This window comes from Pundamilia nyererei, unplaced genomic scaffold (genome assembly GCF_000239375.1).
Source record: "Pundamilia nyererei isolate P.nyererei 1_Seehausen unplaced genomic scaffold, PunNye1.0 scaffold00186, whole genome shotgun sequence".
Classification (NCBI taxonomy): domain Eukaryota; kingdom Metazoa; phylum Chordata; class Actinopteri; order Cichliformes; family Cichlidae; genus Pundamilia; species Pundamilia nyererei.
In genome coordinates, this window is record NW_005187587.1 from 996,426 (window position 1) to 1,010,917 (window position 14,492).

Sequence of the window (14,492 nt, forward strand, 5' to 3'; positions counted from 1 at the left end):
CAAACAAAACAAACAAGCAACAAAACAACAAAATCCCACAAAAAACTTGTGCAGATGTAAATGTATTTGATCTGTGTTTTGCTGCTTCAGGTCACCATGAGCTCCCCCCAGTAGCCCACACAACCATGTTGAGAGATTTTCCCACCACCCTGCAGCATTCTGGTGAGGCGGTCATCCCCCCTCGATCTTCTGCCTCCACTGCCTCCCCGTTGTCCCCTGCCTCCCACTACCATCAGCGCTATGTGAGTCACAACATAAAATAAATAAAAAATTTTTAAAAAGTATCCTCATCATCTAATTTTTTTTTTTCCTCTTTCTTGTGTATCTCAGTTTCAAACATTAGCTGGCAGACATAGTGACGCTAAGGCTAACCAAGGAGGGGCTGATGGGAAGACATCAGGACAGGATCAGAGGTCAGCCACCGTGCTGCCTCTCTATGTGACTCAGGACCGTCTGACTCTGGCTGTTGTGACTCTGCTGCTGGGAGGATGGCTCGCCTTCATGTTAACATATCCCATCGTGAGTTTTTGCTTGTTTTTTTTCTTTTTTTCTTTTTTTTAAAAGAATTAAATGAGGTGATGACTAACCCTCCTTTCTAATCAAGAATATGCAGTATCACCCATATAAGCTTATGAGCATGCCTTAGTATGAACATGAGAAATGGGAGTAAACCGCTGCTCATTAATAAAGTCATTACATGTTTTAGAAAGAAAAGCAAACTACAAAGGTGAGAATTTATGGTTTTGTCTGGGTTTCTGACAAAGGTGCTCTGATTTAATGGTGGCAGGTGGGATGCCCCTGTAAGTGACCTGTGATTGTCATTAAATCCAAAACAGTGTGATGGAAAAATTCCTGCTGCTCCCAGTTTTCCTCCACCCACCTTGTTCCTCTACTTAAGTTAGAAAGCTGTGTTCCTATTCCAGCATGTTCATTGACCCTTAGAGAACAGAGATCATTGTTTCATCTTCAGCTGTTGTTTACTCATGTGGGCTTGGTAATAAATGGTGACAGTACAAGCGAGAGATGAAGAGCGTTTCCATTCTGTTTGAAAAACCGAGGGCTGTAATGCTTTTTAAAATGCAGCCTCTTTTGTGTCTGAGTCTCATTTTTTGGGCTGTTGAAGCTCCCCTCAGCAGCACTTGGAATAGAAACAAATATGCTTTCTGGACGGGTTTCAGCCAGATACAGTAACTAAGCCTCAGGCTGTTATCGTGTCACGCCACATATCATGAACAGGACATTCAGTTATTGCAGCAGGTTATTTGCTCAGTGCCACTGCGTGATAGACACATCATATTTACAGCAAAGCTTATCCTCACAGCTTCAGTAGCACCTTCCTGCATATATATGCATTTCCTAAGTATTGTTTTTGCAGAGTTTAATAGGCTACAGAGTGTATGTGATTAGCAAAGAAAAAAGTAAAGTGGGGCAAAAAAGTATTTAGTCAGCCACCGATTGTGCAAGTTCCCCCACCTAAAATGATGACAGAGGTCAGTAATTTGCACCAGAGGTACACTTCAACTGTGAGAGACAGAATGTGAAAAAAAAAAATCCATGAATCCACATGGTAGGATTTGTAAAGAATTTATTCGTAAATCAGGGTGGAAAATAAGTATTTGGTCAATAACAAAAATACAACTCAATACTTTGTTAACATAACCTTTGTTGGCAATAACAGAGGTCAAACATTTACTATAGGTCTTTACCAGGTTTGCACACACAGTAGCTGGTATTTTGGCCCATTCCTCCATGCAGATCTTCTCGAGAGCAGTGATGTTTTGGGGCTGTCGCCGAGCAACACGGACTTTCAACTCCCGCCACAGATTTTCTATGGGGTTGAGGTCTGGAGACTGGCTAGGCCACTCCAGGACTTTCAAATGCTTCTTACGGAGCCACTCCTTTGTTGCCCGGGCGGTGTGTTTTGGATCATTGTCATGTTGGAAGACCCAGCCTCGTTTCATCTTCAAAGTTCTCACTGATGGAAGGAGGTTTTGGCTCAAAATCTCACGATACATGGCCCCATTCATTCTGTCCTTAACACGGATCAGTCGTCCTGTCCCCTTGGCAGAAAAACAGCCCCATAGCATGATGTTTCCACCCCCATGCTTCACAGTAGGTATGGTGTTCTTGGGATGCAACTCAGTATTCTTCTTCCTCCAAACACGACGAGTTGAGTTTATACCAAAAAGTTCTACTTTGGTTTCATCTGACCACATGACATTCTCCCAATCCTCTGCTGTATCATCCATGTGCTCTCTGGCAAACTTCAGACAGGCCTGGACATGCACTGGCTTCAGCAGCGGAACACGTCTGGCACTGCGGGATTTGATTCCCTGCCGTTGTAGTGTGTTACTGATGGTGACCTTTGTTACTTTGGTCCCAGCTCTCTGCAGGTCATTCACCAGGTCCCCCCGTGTGGTTCTGGGATCTTTGCTCACCGTTCTCATGATCATTTTGACCCCACGGGATGAGATCTTGCGTGGAGCCCCAGATCGAGGGAGATTATCAGTGGTCTTGTATGTCTTCCATTTTCTGATGATTGCTCCCACAGTTGATTTTTTCACACCAAGCTGCTTGCCTATTGTAGATTCACTCTTCCCAGTCTGGTGCAGGTCTACAATACTTTTCCTGGTGTCCTTCGAAAGCTCTTTGGTCTTGGCCATGGCGGAGTTTGGAGTCTGACTGTTTGAGGCTGTGGACAGGTGTCTTTTATACAGATGATGAGTTCAAACAGGTGCCATTCATACAGGTAACGAGTGGGGGACAGAAAAGTGTCTTACAGAAGACGTTACAGGTCTGTGAGAGCCAGAGATTTTCCTTGTTTGAGGTGACCAAATACTTATTTTCCACCCTAATTTACGAATTGTTGAAGTGTACCTCTGGTGCAAATTACTGACCTCTGTCATCATTTTAAGTGGCGGAACTTGCACAATCGGTGGCTGACTAAATACTTTTTTTGCCCCACTGTATATTCCCCACTTAATCTAATAAATCATAGTTTGAAACAGCGATTATGGAACAAACTGCAGATAAAGTGCACATTTATTTGTCTTGTTTTTGTTTTTAAGCTTCTTTTAATTGGCTTATGTGGAGTTTCCACACTACTGAGACTGAATCGCAGTTGCCATGTTTTTGAGTGTGTGGACAGTTTACTAATCTTATATTTTCAGTACTGACCTTTTGAACTCAACCTTCTTGTTTGATGTGTTGTATATCGATATGTGTCTCTCCAGCGTGCAGCTCAGCAGTTGAAAGCTCAAAGACAGCTGGAGGAAGCCTTTGAGTCTCGTCTCCAGCGCATGCAGACAAATACGCAGGCACAAACCTTGGTTTCTTCAGACCCACCTCCTTCTACTGATGCAAACATCTCAAGCGGTGTGTAACTTAAAAAACCAAGTTCTCTATCGCTCTGTGCTTGTGAGTGCAGTGATGGTGATGAGAAATGAAGAATTAATAAAACCTGTCATTATTGAGGCCCAGATTAACCTGGGCTCAGTATAAGTTTTAATACCTGCAAGAGTCTTATTCAGACTGCATATCTACACCTAGACCCGTTGCCTGCATCTACAGAAGCTCCACCTAGTCCTCACAGTCGCAGCAGCAGCAACACATCGCATGGAGATAAAAATGGCAAGAATGGACACAAACCCACAGCAGGTGAAACGCAGCATACTTGGCAAATTTGCCTCAAGATGCTTTTGGGTATAAAAACTCAACAGAAAGCATTACTGGGGGGGAATCACTGTTGCTCCTTCACCTTAAAGATGAGCTACATTTAGTTTTCCTTTCTTTCTTTTTTTCTATTTCTCAGAAGAAAACAGTGAGGAGGTGCACGTGGGTAAAATCTGCTTCAGTCCCTCTGAGGTGCTCGGACACGGCTCTGCAGGAACATTTGTCTTCAGGTACGATATGTTTGTAAGCAGAAAACTGTATCAGTGGATTTTCATGATTTTAAGCAAAAGAGAAAACTTGTATCATATTTTTGTCAAGAATTCTTCTTAAGCATATAAAACGTAGCACGCTGTTTTCAGTGCCCATCACAAACAGCACTAATTCTCTGTATGTTTTCCTCATGATTACGATATTAATCATTATCCTTAATAAGGATGAGGATGACACCTCCTCTGCACCCAAAATGATGAGTTTTTACACTTCAGTGTATGTCAATAAAGACATGGTTTGATGACCATTAGGATAGTTTTCTTATTTTGTTTTTCTGAGGGTAGCTGCTTAGGCAGAGACAATCCTCACTAACCTGCATGCATCAATACAGAAACGCTCCAATCAGGAAACAAAGGTTTCAAGGGTTACTCCTGGTAGGCTGTGAACGGGTAAAGAGTTAAAAACTAGAGAGGGAAGAAATGGATGTTTATCTGATTGTGTTTTTTGACTTTACTAAGGTCTATACTATAGCTAGTGGTGTGACTGGATGTGAATAGGAACTCATTCAAAGCTAAGGTGACCACAGGTTGAAAAACTTGACTCATGTCTTTGAAAACATTACAAGCACCAAAATACAGAGCACACAGATGTCAGTATTTCGTACTCCTACTCTCTATAACAGCAAAACATCGAAATCTTTTTGAACAACACACATGCACATAATCATGTTATGGGGATTTTAGGGGTAAATTTGACGACCGCCTCGTTGCCGTGAAGCGAATTCTGCCAGAGTGTTTCGAGGTGGCAGAGCGAGAGGTGCAGCTCCTGCGAGAGTCCGACACGCACCCCAACGTCATCCGATACTTCTGCACAGAGCGAGACCACCTCTTCACCTACATCGCCATCGAGTTGTGCACTGCAACTCTGCAACAGGTTGGCGCTACAGTGGACTGTCACTGAGATCTCCACTTTGACTGTTAATTGAATTATCTCTAAGACATTTGTTTTGTCTGTATTCACTGCAGTATGTGGAAGATCCGTCCTCCTTTCCTGAGCTGAGTCCTATAACTCTGCTGGAACAGACCATGTGTGGCCTCTCACATCTCCACTCACTCAATATAGGTCTGAGACACACACACACACACACACACACACACATACATTTACATACACTATTACTTACACTTACCTTTCCTCCATCCTTTATCCGTCTAGTCCATCGTGACCTGAAGCCTAGAAACATCCTGCTTTCTGGGCCGAGCGCACTGGGTCGGGTCCGAGCTCTCATCTCGGATTTTGGGCTCTGTAAGAAGATTCCCGACGGTCGGAGCAGCTTCTCTTTGCGTTCTGGAATACCAGGAACTGAAGGGTGGATAGCTCCTGAAGTGCTGCGAGACAACCCTGAAAATAAACCGGTAGGCTGCAAACATCTTTATAAAAACTGCTAAACTCTTCTCAATAATAAGCCAGGTTGGTGTTTAGAGTGAGAAGTACTTCATTGGCCTGTTGGTAAAGGTGTTTCTCGTCTCATCTTTCCAGACAGCAGCCGTGGACGTGTTTTCAGCAGGCTGTGTGTTTTACTACGTAATCAGCAGGGGGCAGCACCCCTTTGGCGATGCACTGAGAAGACAGGTCAACATCCTGTCAGGAGAGTATTCGCTCTCACACTTTATGGAGGATTTACATGGTGAGTGTCTTTCACTCGTGCCTCTCTCCTTAGTAGGTCCTATGATGTGAAAATGGAAAACTGTCCATGCTTTCATACGTGAGCACAGTTTAGCCACCAGACTTTGAATCGGTTCATCAGTTCAAAGATGCTTTTGGCTGCAGTTTTTCCAGTTACCTGCGTGAAATTGATGCTTTGATTGGCCTCTTTTGTAAACTGTGCTCAGATCACATCACATGTTACTAACTGGAAAACATTTATATTTGCTGGTCTTATTAGATGATGTCATCGCACAGGATCTGATAGAGCAGATGATCAGTGCTGAGGTGGAGTCACGCCCCTCCACCGCCTGCGTGCTCAAACATCCGTTCTTCTGGAGCCCCGAGAAGCAGCTGCTATTTTTCCAGGTGTGTTGCCACAGTTGCTCTGTGGTCACTCGTTTATAGCTGCATGTAGACATTGAAATCTAATAATAAAATGATTACTTTTATTATTTCTACTTTAAACGTTCTACTTTATTGATATTGAGATTTAGAGATGGGCTATGAAAAGATGTTGTGGCGAATTTCTTTTTGTTTGCTTTGTGTTTGCAGATTCTGTGAGCAGTGTTATTTATTTATTATTTTTATGTCTATGTTTGTTTAAAGGATGTGAGTGACCGCATAGAGAAGGAGCCTGCGGACAGTCCAGTTGTTGTCAGATTAGAAACTGCAGGAAGATTAGTCGTCCGAACCAACTGGAGGATGCACATCTCCGTGCCTCTGCAGACAGGTTTGCACACACAGACGCACCCTCGTAGCTCTACATGCATGCTTAACATCTGTGCAGGACAATAAACCTGTAATGCTTTGTTTTTTTTTTTTGTTTTTTTTCTCCCCCCTCCTCCTCCATGGGCGCCCCAGACTTGAGGCGGTTCAGGACCTATAAAGGAAACTCAGTGAGAGACCTGCTGAGAGCCATGAGGAATAAGGTCAGCCAGCATTACAATCATTAGATTCATGCAGAATTATCTTCAACTTTTTATGTTTTTTGACTTTTTTTGTTTTGTTTTTTGCATTTACATTACAGAAGCATCACTACCACGAGCTCCCACCAGAGGTGCAGGAGACTCTTGGTGAGCTGCCCGAAGGCTTCGTCGGGTACTTCACATCACGGTTTCCACGGTTACTGATGCACACACACGCTGCGCTGCAAATCTGTGCCCATGAAAGACTGTTTCACCCTTACTACCTACCCCCCAATGCCAAATAGCTTTCACAAGGCTATGCACTCCACATTTCATGTGCAGGGCCAAGTAAAAGAAATCCCTGACTGTACCCTGTTATTGCTTTTGTAAAGCCTGTGCTGTTCTTCAGGGGAAGTTGCAGCTGCTCTGAAAATATTTTTATAGAACTTGGGGTTGTTTTATAGATTAATTTTATTGTATTTTTTATTTCTTCCCTACTTAAAGAATGTATATATTTGTATTAATAATAGGATATGTTTTTAAACTAGATCTCAGTCAAATTACTTTTTTTTTTTTTTTTTATTTTAAAAGAGAATTGACTGGTCATAAGGTGCTGTGTTTATTTGTGTAGAAAATAACCTGCCCTTGAGCAAGTACATTGTGTAGCACAAGTTAAAATCAAAGGTGAAAACACAGTGATGGCCGCTTTTATTGAACTGAAACCAAATGAAGTAAAATTATGATAAGTTATATTAACTACTGAAAATAGCCTCTCTGACAGTGGGGATAGTTTTACAGGTTGACAGAATCATGTAGACTGATGCATAATAACTCTGACATGATTAAAGAGTGTGCTGAAGAACTGCAGCAGATCTTGTCTTCATGTTGTCAGCGTAGAGGATAATAACTAGGTGTGCAAACGTTGTTGAAGCTGTAGGTAAAGCACACACCGCAGATACTGAGGTACACAGTTACACAAGGCTACACACTAATGTTCGTGCTGTGCTTTCTTTAACTGTTCTGGAGACAGTGCCGTACCTGCATAAGTGAAGGTAGTTATACAGCTCCACCCAGGCATGTTGCCCACTAAAGAGAATACAGTGAATATCACAGTCAGACATCACTGACACACTTCATACGTGGGTAAAGCTGTGAAAACTTGGAAGTTTATTTCTGGTAGAAGACTTGAGGCCACACATCTCGCACGCCCATCCCAGCAGGAGAAGAGGGGAGGCCCGAGATTGGGTGCTCACGGCTAAAGGGTGAGAGTCCCAGCAGACCCGAAGCAACTGGCAGTTGACCGTGGTAGAGGCTGGCTAGCCTGGTACGAGTCAAAAACTGGTGCCCAAGAACCACCCAGCAGCCTCCCGATAAGAGGGAGGTCCAAGCCGCCTCCAGGGCACGGGCCAACAACCACACCAGAACGCACGCGCGCACACACACACGCACATATGTGCACAAAACACTCCGACCATTCGCACATTCACTCACACCCACCCACTAATGACACACAGAGAGACATAAAGACACTTGCACACACATTGACCCCTGGTTTTATGCCAGGTACACCCATTTTTGTCTTCACGTTGAAGAAAAATAAATTTGTTCAAATCCAAGTTATTAAATCCTAACAGGAGCACTTGCAGCATTAAACAGAGTGAGACATGGTGGAAAGCAAGACTTAAAGATGAAGAAGGTAAAGACTTTTTTTTTTTTTTTTACACTTTGAATAAGCAAAGACTCATTTCAGACATTTCCTTTTCTGATGTCAATTGTTTATCCTGGTGAGAAAATGTCATTCCTGTGCAGATGAATGTGCCAGAGAGGTACTTACCATTTGAAAATGTCAGTGGGTATAAAAATAAAAAAAAACGACAAAAAAAACTACTAAACTGACTTTGCTTCATTTTTATGTATTATTTTTATTATTTATTCAGAGTTACACAGTAAAAACAGAATCATTGAATCACAGTAAAAATGCTGCATTGCCTATTTTACTCCAGCAGAGGGAGACATGCCCAGCGCTGATCATGTAAATGACTTTTCTTGGTAAAGGCTAGAAGTAAAGAGGAAGTCGCAGGCTTCTAAATTGCTGTCATACATTAAACAGAATTGTGATTGTAGGGCGATCGTGGCTCAAGAGTTGGGTGTTCGTCTTGTAATCGGCCGGTTGCCGGTTCGAGCCCTGGCTCGGACAGTCTCGGTCGTTGTGTCCTTGGGCAAGACACTTCACCTACCCCCTACTGGTGATGGCCAGAGGGGCCGAGGACGCGATGGCAGCCTCGCCTCTGTCGCTTGCCTTCACCAGTGGAATTGTAAAGCGCTTTGAGGGGTCCCGAAAAGCGCTATATAAATGCAATCTATTATTATTATTATTAAAGTTATTAAGTAACAGCTGTGTACTTGTGTTTATGCGGTCACCGTCCAAACATGTAAAACTGTTCTCTTGCGTTCGCTTTGGCCTGATTAACAATCTGCCCTCAAAAACACATCCCGTAGAGCAGATAAGATGTCAGACATCAGTTAATTCCACTGTCAGTGTGAACTTAAACAGAAGTGGTTTAATGATCTGAAAGCCTGGGGTGCAGCTATCTGTCATGACCAAATCATCAGCTAATGAACCACTCGTTCATACTTTATGCTCGTTTATCTCTGATTCAGTCGTTTGGTGTGTGTGTGTGTGTGTGTGTGTGTGTGGGTGTGGAGAAAAACAGAGGGAGTACCCGGCTCATTATTAAATATCAGAGTTCAGCTGTAGGTCCAATCAAAACAGCCTTAGGGAAACATCAGCTTAACCAAAGTCATGAGACCAAATTCACTGCGCTGCACACATGCAGCTGTATACACACTCGAACCCACAGTCACACACACTCGCACACAGATAACAGATAAATGTGCGTGATGGCTCTCAGGCCTGTGGATATTCGGGTAGGCAACAATTACGTTATGTTACAGAAAATTGCTGTAACAACAAACAGAAGTCCTCTTTTGATTTCTGTGAGGTGGTTTGTGGCTAAAAATGGTGTTTCTACATTATTCTTTATTTACTTTGATTGCTAGAGGCAAAATAATAAAAATGGCTACAATCACCTTTTATCCATTGCATTAAAAAGCTTTGCATTATTTCCTGCCATTTTGTGTTTATTTTGGTTTGTTTTTGGCAGAGAAGTGAGTCGTTATTAGCAAGCTGCACATAAAGACTGGATGGCTGCAGTGCACCCATATAAATACCCATCTTAATTAGTGCTAACTATCATATAAATAATATGCAAGTATATAGAATATTCACTGTTCAAAACTGAATTAGGCACCTTACTAATACCTCTCTAATGCTTAACAGTGTGACATTATTATAATGTGCTACCCCAATTTTATATTTTCACTTTGAAATAAACTCCTCCTTTGGTTGAATAGAATTCAACTATAAGAATATCCTGCACAGGCCTGCTGGTGTTGACTATGGTGTAGAATTTAGCATTGATACTCTCTCTCACACTCACGCACGCACACACACACAGGCTACACATCAGACACAAACGTTGAAATGCAGTGCGAGGACGAAATGTCCTGTGCCTCTCAGCTTCTATAAACGAATGCTTCCTTATGTTTCAGAGACCACTGGGACATATTTTTCTGCTCCCTGCTTTTTCCTCTCATCTCCTTTGTACGACACCGCAGGAGGCTGGTTGGGTTTTCTCTGATCTGTGTGTGTGTGTGTGTGTGTGTGTGTGTGAGAGTTTGTGCTGTGGGGTGAAGAGGGGCAGGCGATCGAAACAGCCTGAGCGATGTCATTCTGAGTCTCTCCATTTTGGGATCAGGACAGGAAGTGGGCTCAACAGAGGAAACATGACCTCCTCCCCCTTCTCCTCTCTCCCTCCCTCTATCCTCTTACTTTTCCCTGTATTCCCTCTTCCTCCCTTTGTCCCCCCCCTCCCCCCTTAGTCTGCGCCTACCCATTCACAAGGTCACTCCAGTGTTCTTTTGGAGCCGGGAGCTCTCGTATGGCTGTCACATTCATTTCTGCGGCGTGCCTGAGCGGACCTTAAATTACACTCTGCTTACTTCCTGTGTAAATAAATCTATGTTAACCAGTGATTTCTAAAACAACACTAAAACTCTGGTCTAGTTGTTTCTGGGCTCCCTCCCTCTCTCCTGAGACTTGGAGTCTGTTATGCAGCAGAGCTCCTCTGATTAAAAGCCAAAGCAAAGGTCAGACTCTGCTGGGTAACAGAGATATTGCCCGACTTCAGCTTTACTCTCATGCCCAGTGGTCTGATAGCTCTGGCTGATGAGTTTCATGTTACATTATGTGGGATGAGGGCCTACAGTTAGCCTAGGTTGTAGATCAGTGTGACATTGCTTATCAGGAGCTTCAACTCTCTGGCTTCGCAAGAGAGCTTCTCGTGTTCATAAATACTGATTAAACGGCCCCAGGACATTAGAAAAACATATATGAATTTATTTCCCCCCACGTTTCTCCTTCGGAGCTCAAAAACATTTCTTAAAAACCCTCACATCTATCTGCCCCCCCACCCCTCCTCCCTCAACTCCTCTCCACTAATCTTTCTACCACTCTTCACTTTCCAGCTCAGAGGGTCTCGACCTCTTGCTTTACCGCATACACACTCAAGCACACAAAAGACGGCCACACTGAGAAAATAAAGAAACAGCGTGTCAGCAAACGGCAGTGTATTTCACCACAGAGCACAGAGCCAAGGCACTGGAAAACAAAAAAACAAAGGCAGAAGACCTCCCTCTTTTCATCCCCCCCACCAACCCTCCCGACCTTCTTCCTGTTCGCCTTTCAGCGTCTGCATCTGTTTGTTTGTTTCATTGCCTTTTTCTTCCCCAGGCGTTTTCCTTTCTGCTCATTTTCTCTCGGACACATCCAGTGCAATGACGACAATTACAAAATTAAACAAAACGACAAAAAAAAAAAAGTTAAGCGTGAGAGGAAAACAAGGTAGGTTAGCTAACAACACCAACAGAGCAGTTATAGTTACAGTGATACCGTTAGACAGAGTGCCGCTTGTATTTTAGGATGTGCACACAGTATCAGTCACATACTTACAGTAATTAATGTACAGGATTTATCCACACAAACAGTTTTAATACAGTATCAGAACGAGGCGAGAGTGGGAACGTTCCCGGTTTGACTCATTCGCCTTCGAGGCAATGCAGACTTATTACTCGGGGTGGGAAGAGCAGCCCGGCTGTGTCCGACTGCTGCATACCGAAATGCAAATCAGGGGTTTTCACTTAACCTCACTTGATTGGAGGGAAAAAAGTAGTTTTTAAAAATGTACAAAGTATGAGGGATGCTCCTGTGAGCAGTTAACCACCATCAGAAATCAGTGCATAACGTTTGTTAAAACTGCAGATAAGCTACGTAACAGGACAGATTGTGACTGGTTGCATTCATAGTTAACCTGCTGGTTACTTGACTTATAATTTCACCTTTATACCTACATTACATGTCTGACACTGGAAAAACTTGCACTGAACGAAATATTTCTGCAGTTATCAGATTAACCCAATGCAGAAAAAAATCCAGTCATTACATTCAAATCAATCAAATCAAGACATCTTGATGGACTGGGTAATATAAACTCTCTTGTGGCTTTTTCGGTTTTCGCTCTGCACCTCCTGCTGAACAAATATCTGACATTTCAGCTGCTAAATAGTCCACTATGTTCACAGGCTGGCTGCTATTTTTGTCCGGCTGCAGTTTAGCGTTCGGAAAGAAGTGCAGTGTGGTTGGTTTTTAGGACTTTTTTGGGATGGAAACAAGGCCATGAGTGGTGAGAGTGAACCAAACAAGTAACTTTGGAGACTCTAAAACCAAAACAATGAGCTCAAGGACACTATGAAACTTCATATAAAGCTGGAGGGAACTTTAGAGGAGCACGGCGATACACATATTTGTTTAAATATGCATAGAAATTGTCTGAAGGTCAACAGGCACCAAAAATGCTCTGGTTTCCATTTGCAGTCAAGAACGTCTGACAGATGAACAAGAGAAACACATTTGCCGATGTGCAATTTGGAAAAAAACATCTGCCATCACCTGATTTTTTTTAAAAAAAACCCAAAAAAACTGCATTCATAAACAATCGGCAATCAATGGAACAGGAAGTCTTAGATCAGACTTACGCTGGACACACCCGAGGGTTTTCAGATGATGACCAATGATCTGTGAATTTGTTACCTTGAGCCGTTCTTTCAATTTCATATACGCAGCATTGACCAAAGCTTTTTGAAAATATTGGAACATCTTTAGTGAAATTGTTTTGATTGCAAAATTTAAGTATGTTGTATTTTTAAAAATTAAAATCCGAGTTTTTTTCTTCTTGTTTTCAATGCAGCGGACATTTAAATAAATGATCTCTAGCCGTCGCTTATCACTGAACTTGTATTTCTGACAGTAATCAAATATTTGGATTTGAAGGCAGCACTTCTTTCTGGCAGCTTCCTGTTTTCCTTACACGGCCAACTACTTTGTTCAGGATACTTTCTAGGAACTCATTAGGAAATCACAGACTCGCCAGTCACCAGAACGTGTTTAAACTCGCTTCCCTGTGATGATTTTTTGTTTCTTTTTTAAAAAAAAGTCTGGCTTGTGTAAGTCACTTGTCATTGTCTCAGTGTTTTTGCTAGGAAGGCTTCCCACCCCGACTGCTACAAGTCCAAAATGGCTACAAGAAACACGGGGATAAGGTCATCTGCAGTTCAATCTCTTCATTTTCTGCTGTTCCCGGCACGTTTACGGGACAAAGGGAACAGGAACAAGCAGTGTAACCAGAAGCCAAAGCTTTTTTGTAGATTTTTTAAAATACTTTTTACTATATTTCATTTTATACTGCCTCAGGTCAAGTCTAGGCTATTGTGGTGCATCTACTGGGATGCTATGGAAATCACAGAAGGGAGAGAAAAGCTCGGGAAAGGTGTATGGATTCATACGAAACCAGGAGCTGCGTGCACTTTTCAGAGCTTAGATGAGCCTCTAATTTGACCGTCTACTTCTGAGGAGAAGAACAATGTGTCTATTGTGCCGAGAAGGAGTGGGATTAGAAGAATAAGACTTGTTATCTGCAGCTGTTGACCTCTCGAACAATGGCGGGAACAAGAGAATTAACACAAGACGAGGAAAGAAAAGACGGGGCAGGAGAGGACGAGCGGTGTAGCGCAGCTCAGTCTCACTCCTCTGCTGAAGTTCATTGACAGGAACACTTGTGCAACCTTTTCACATAACACAGCATATGACCAGTATGGACCCCAAACCCCCTTCCCTCTGTCAGGTGTACTTTAAGAGAGTATTTTTCAGCTCCAAACCTCGTGTTTTTCCTCCTCGTTTTCTTTCTTTGCGCTTCTTTCCCCTCCCGCGGCGTCTTCACACAGCTCGAGCTACATTTCAACAGGCAGCAGTCTGACTGGGTTTAGTGACATGTTGTCATGAGTCTTATATACAGAAGAGAAAAACAACGTTCAGTGCTCATGTCATGTAGTTGGTGCTTTCCTCTACATTTTTTACACATCTTGGAACCTGTGCAAGGAGAAGCCCACTGTCTTTTTTCTTTTCTTTTTCTTTTTTTTTTACAGCATTCACACATTTATACAGGTTAAACATAGAGATTCCACAGGGGCCAAAACGTCCAGAGTTGCTTCAGGGCTCCACAGGTTCAGAGGTCACTAAGATCCACTCTGCGTGGGTCAAGTGATGGTTCCACAGGTCAGTGTTGCTTCAGATCAAAGGAGACCTTCTCAGAAGTCCTCCAGGCCTGGATTCACGGCTGGTTTCACAGTTAACAGTCAGAGAGGCCATCGTCTATGACATGAAGGTCACTGCAGCATTATATCTTTGAGGTTTTCCTGCAGGATGGTGTCCTTCACGGCGTGGAAGACAAAGCGGATGTTTTCTGTGTCTACCGCAGTGGTGAAGTGATGGAAAAGCGGTTTCCCTCGGTTTCTCCTCTTACGACTAAACAACTGCACCAGGAA

General features: G+C 43.0%; 2 protein-coding genes across 2 annotated transcripts in view; one reads left to right on the top strand and one right to left on the bottom strand.

The window, feature by feature from the left end:
- Positions 1-7,361, top strand: part of ern2 (endoplasmic reticulum to nucleus signaling 2) — an 11,991-nt gene extending 4,630 nt beyond the window's left edge. The window contains exons 12-24 of the mRNA XM_005746993.1: positions 91-242; positions 331-519; positions 3,234-3,375; positions 3,550-3,657; positions 3,812-3,902; positions 4,626-4,815; positions 4,908-5,004; positions 5,098-5,297; positions 5,422-5,569; positions 5,828-5,955; positions 6,196-6,319; positions 6,451-6,518; positions 6,617-7,361. Of these exons, the coding sequence (XP_005747050.1) occupies positions 91-242; positions 331-519; positions 3,234-3,375; positions 3,550-3,657; positions 3,812-3,902; positions 4,626-4,815; positions 4,908-5,004; positions 5,098-5,297; positions 5,422-5,569; positions 5,828-5,955; positions 6,196-6,319; positions 6,451-6,518; positions 6,617-6,799 (1,820 nt within the window). The 3' untranslated portion in view covers positions 6,800-7,361. The remainder of the gene's footprint in view (positions 1-90; positions 243-330; positions 520-3,233; positions 3,376-3,549; positions 3,658-3,811; positions 3,903-4,625; positions 4,816-4,907; positions 5,005-5,097; positions 5,298-5,421; positions 5,570-5,827; positions 5,956-6,195; positions 6,320-6,450; positions 6,519-6,616) is intronic.
- Positions 7,362-8,899: 1,538 nt separating this feature from the next.
- gna12a (guanine nucleotide binding protein (G protein) alpha 12a) overlaps positions 8,900-14,492 on the bottom strand; it is a 30,289-nt gene continuing 24,696 nt past the window's right edge. The window contains exon 6 of the mRNA XM_005746994.2: positions 8,900-14,492. This exon is cut by the window's right edge and continues 3 nt beyond it. Within this exon, the coding sequence (XP_005747051.1) occupies positions 14,334-14,492 (159 nt within the window). The 3' untranslated portion in view covers positions 8,900-14,333.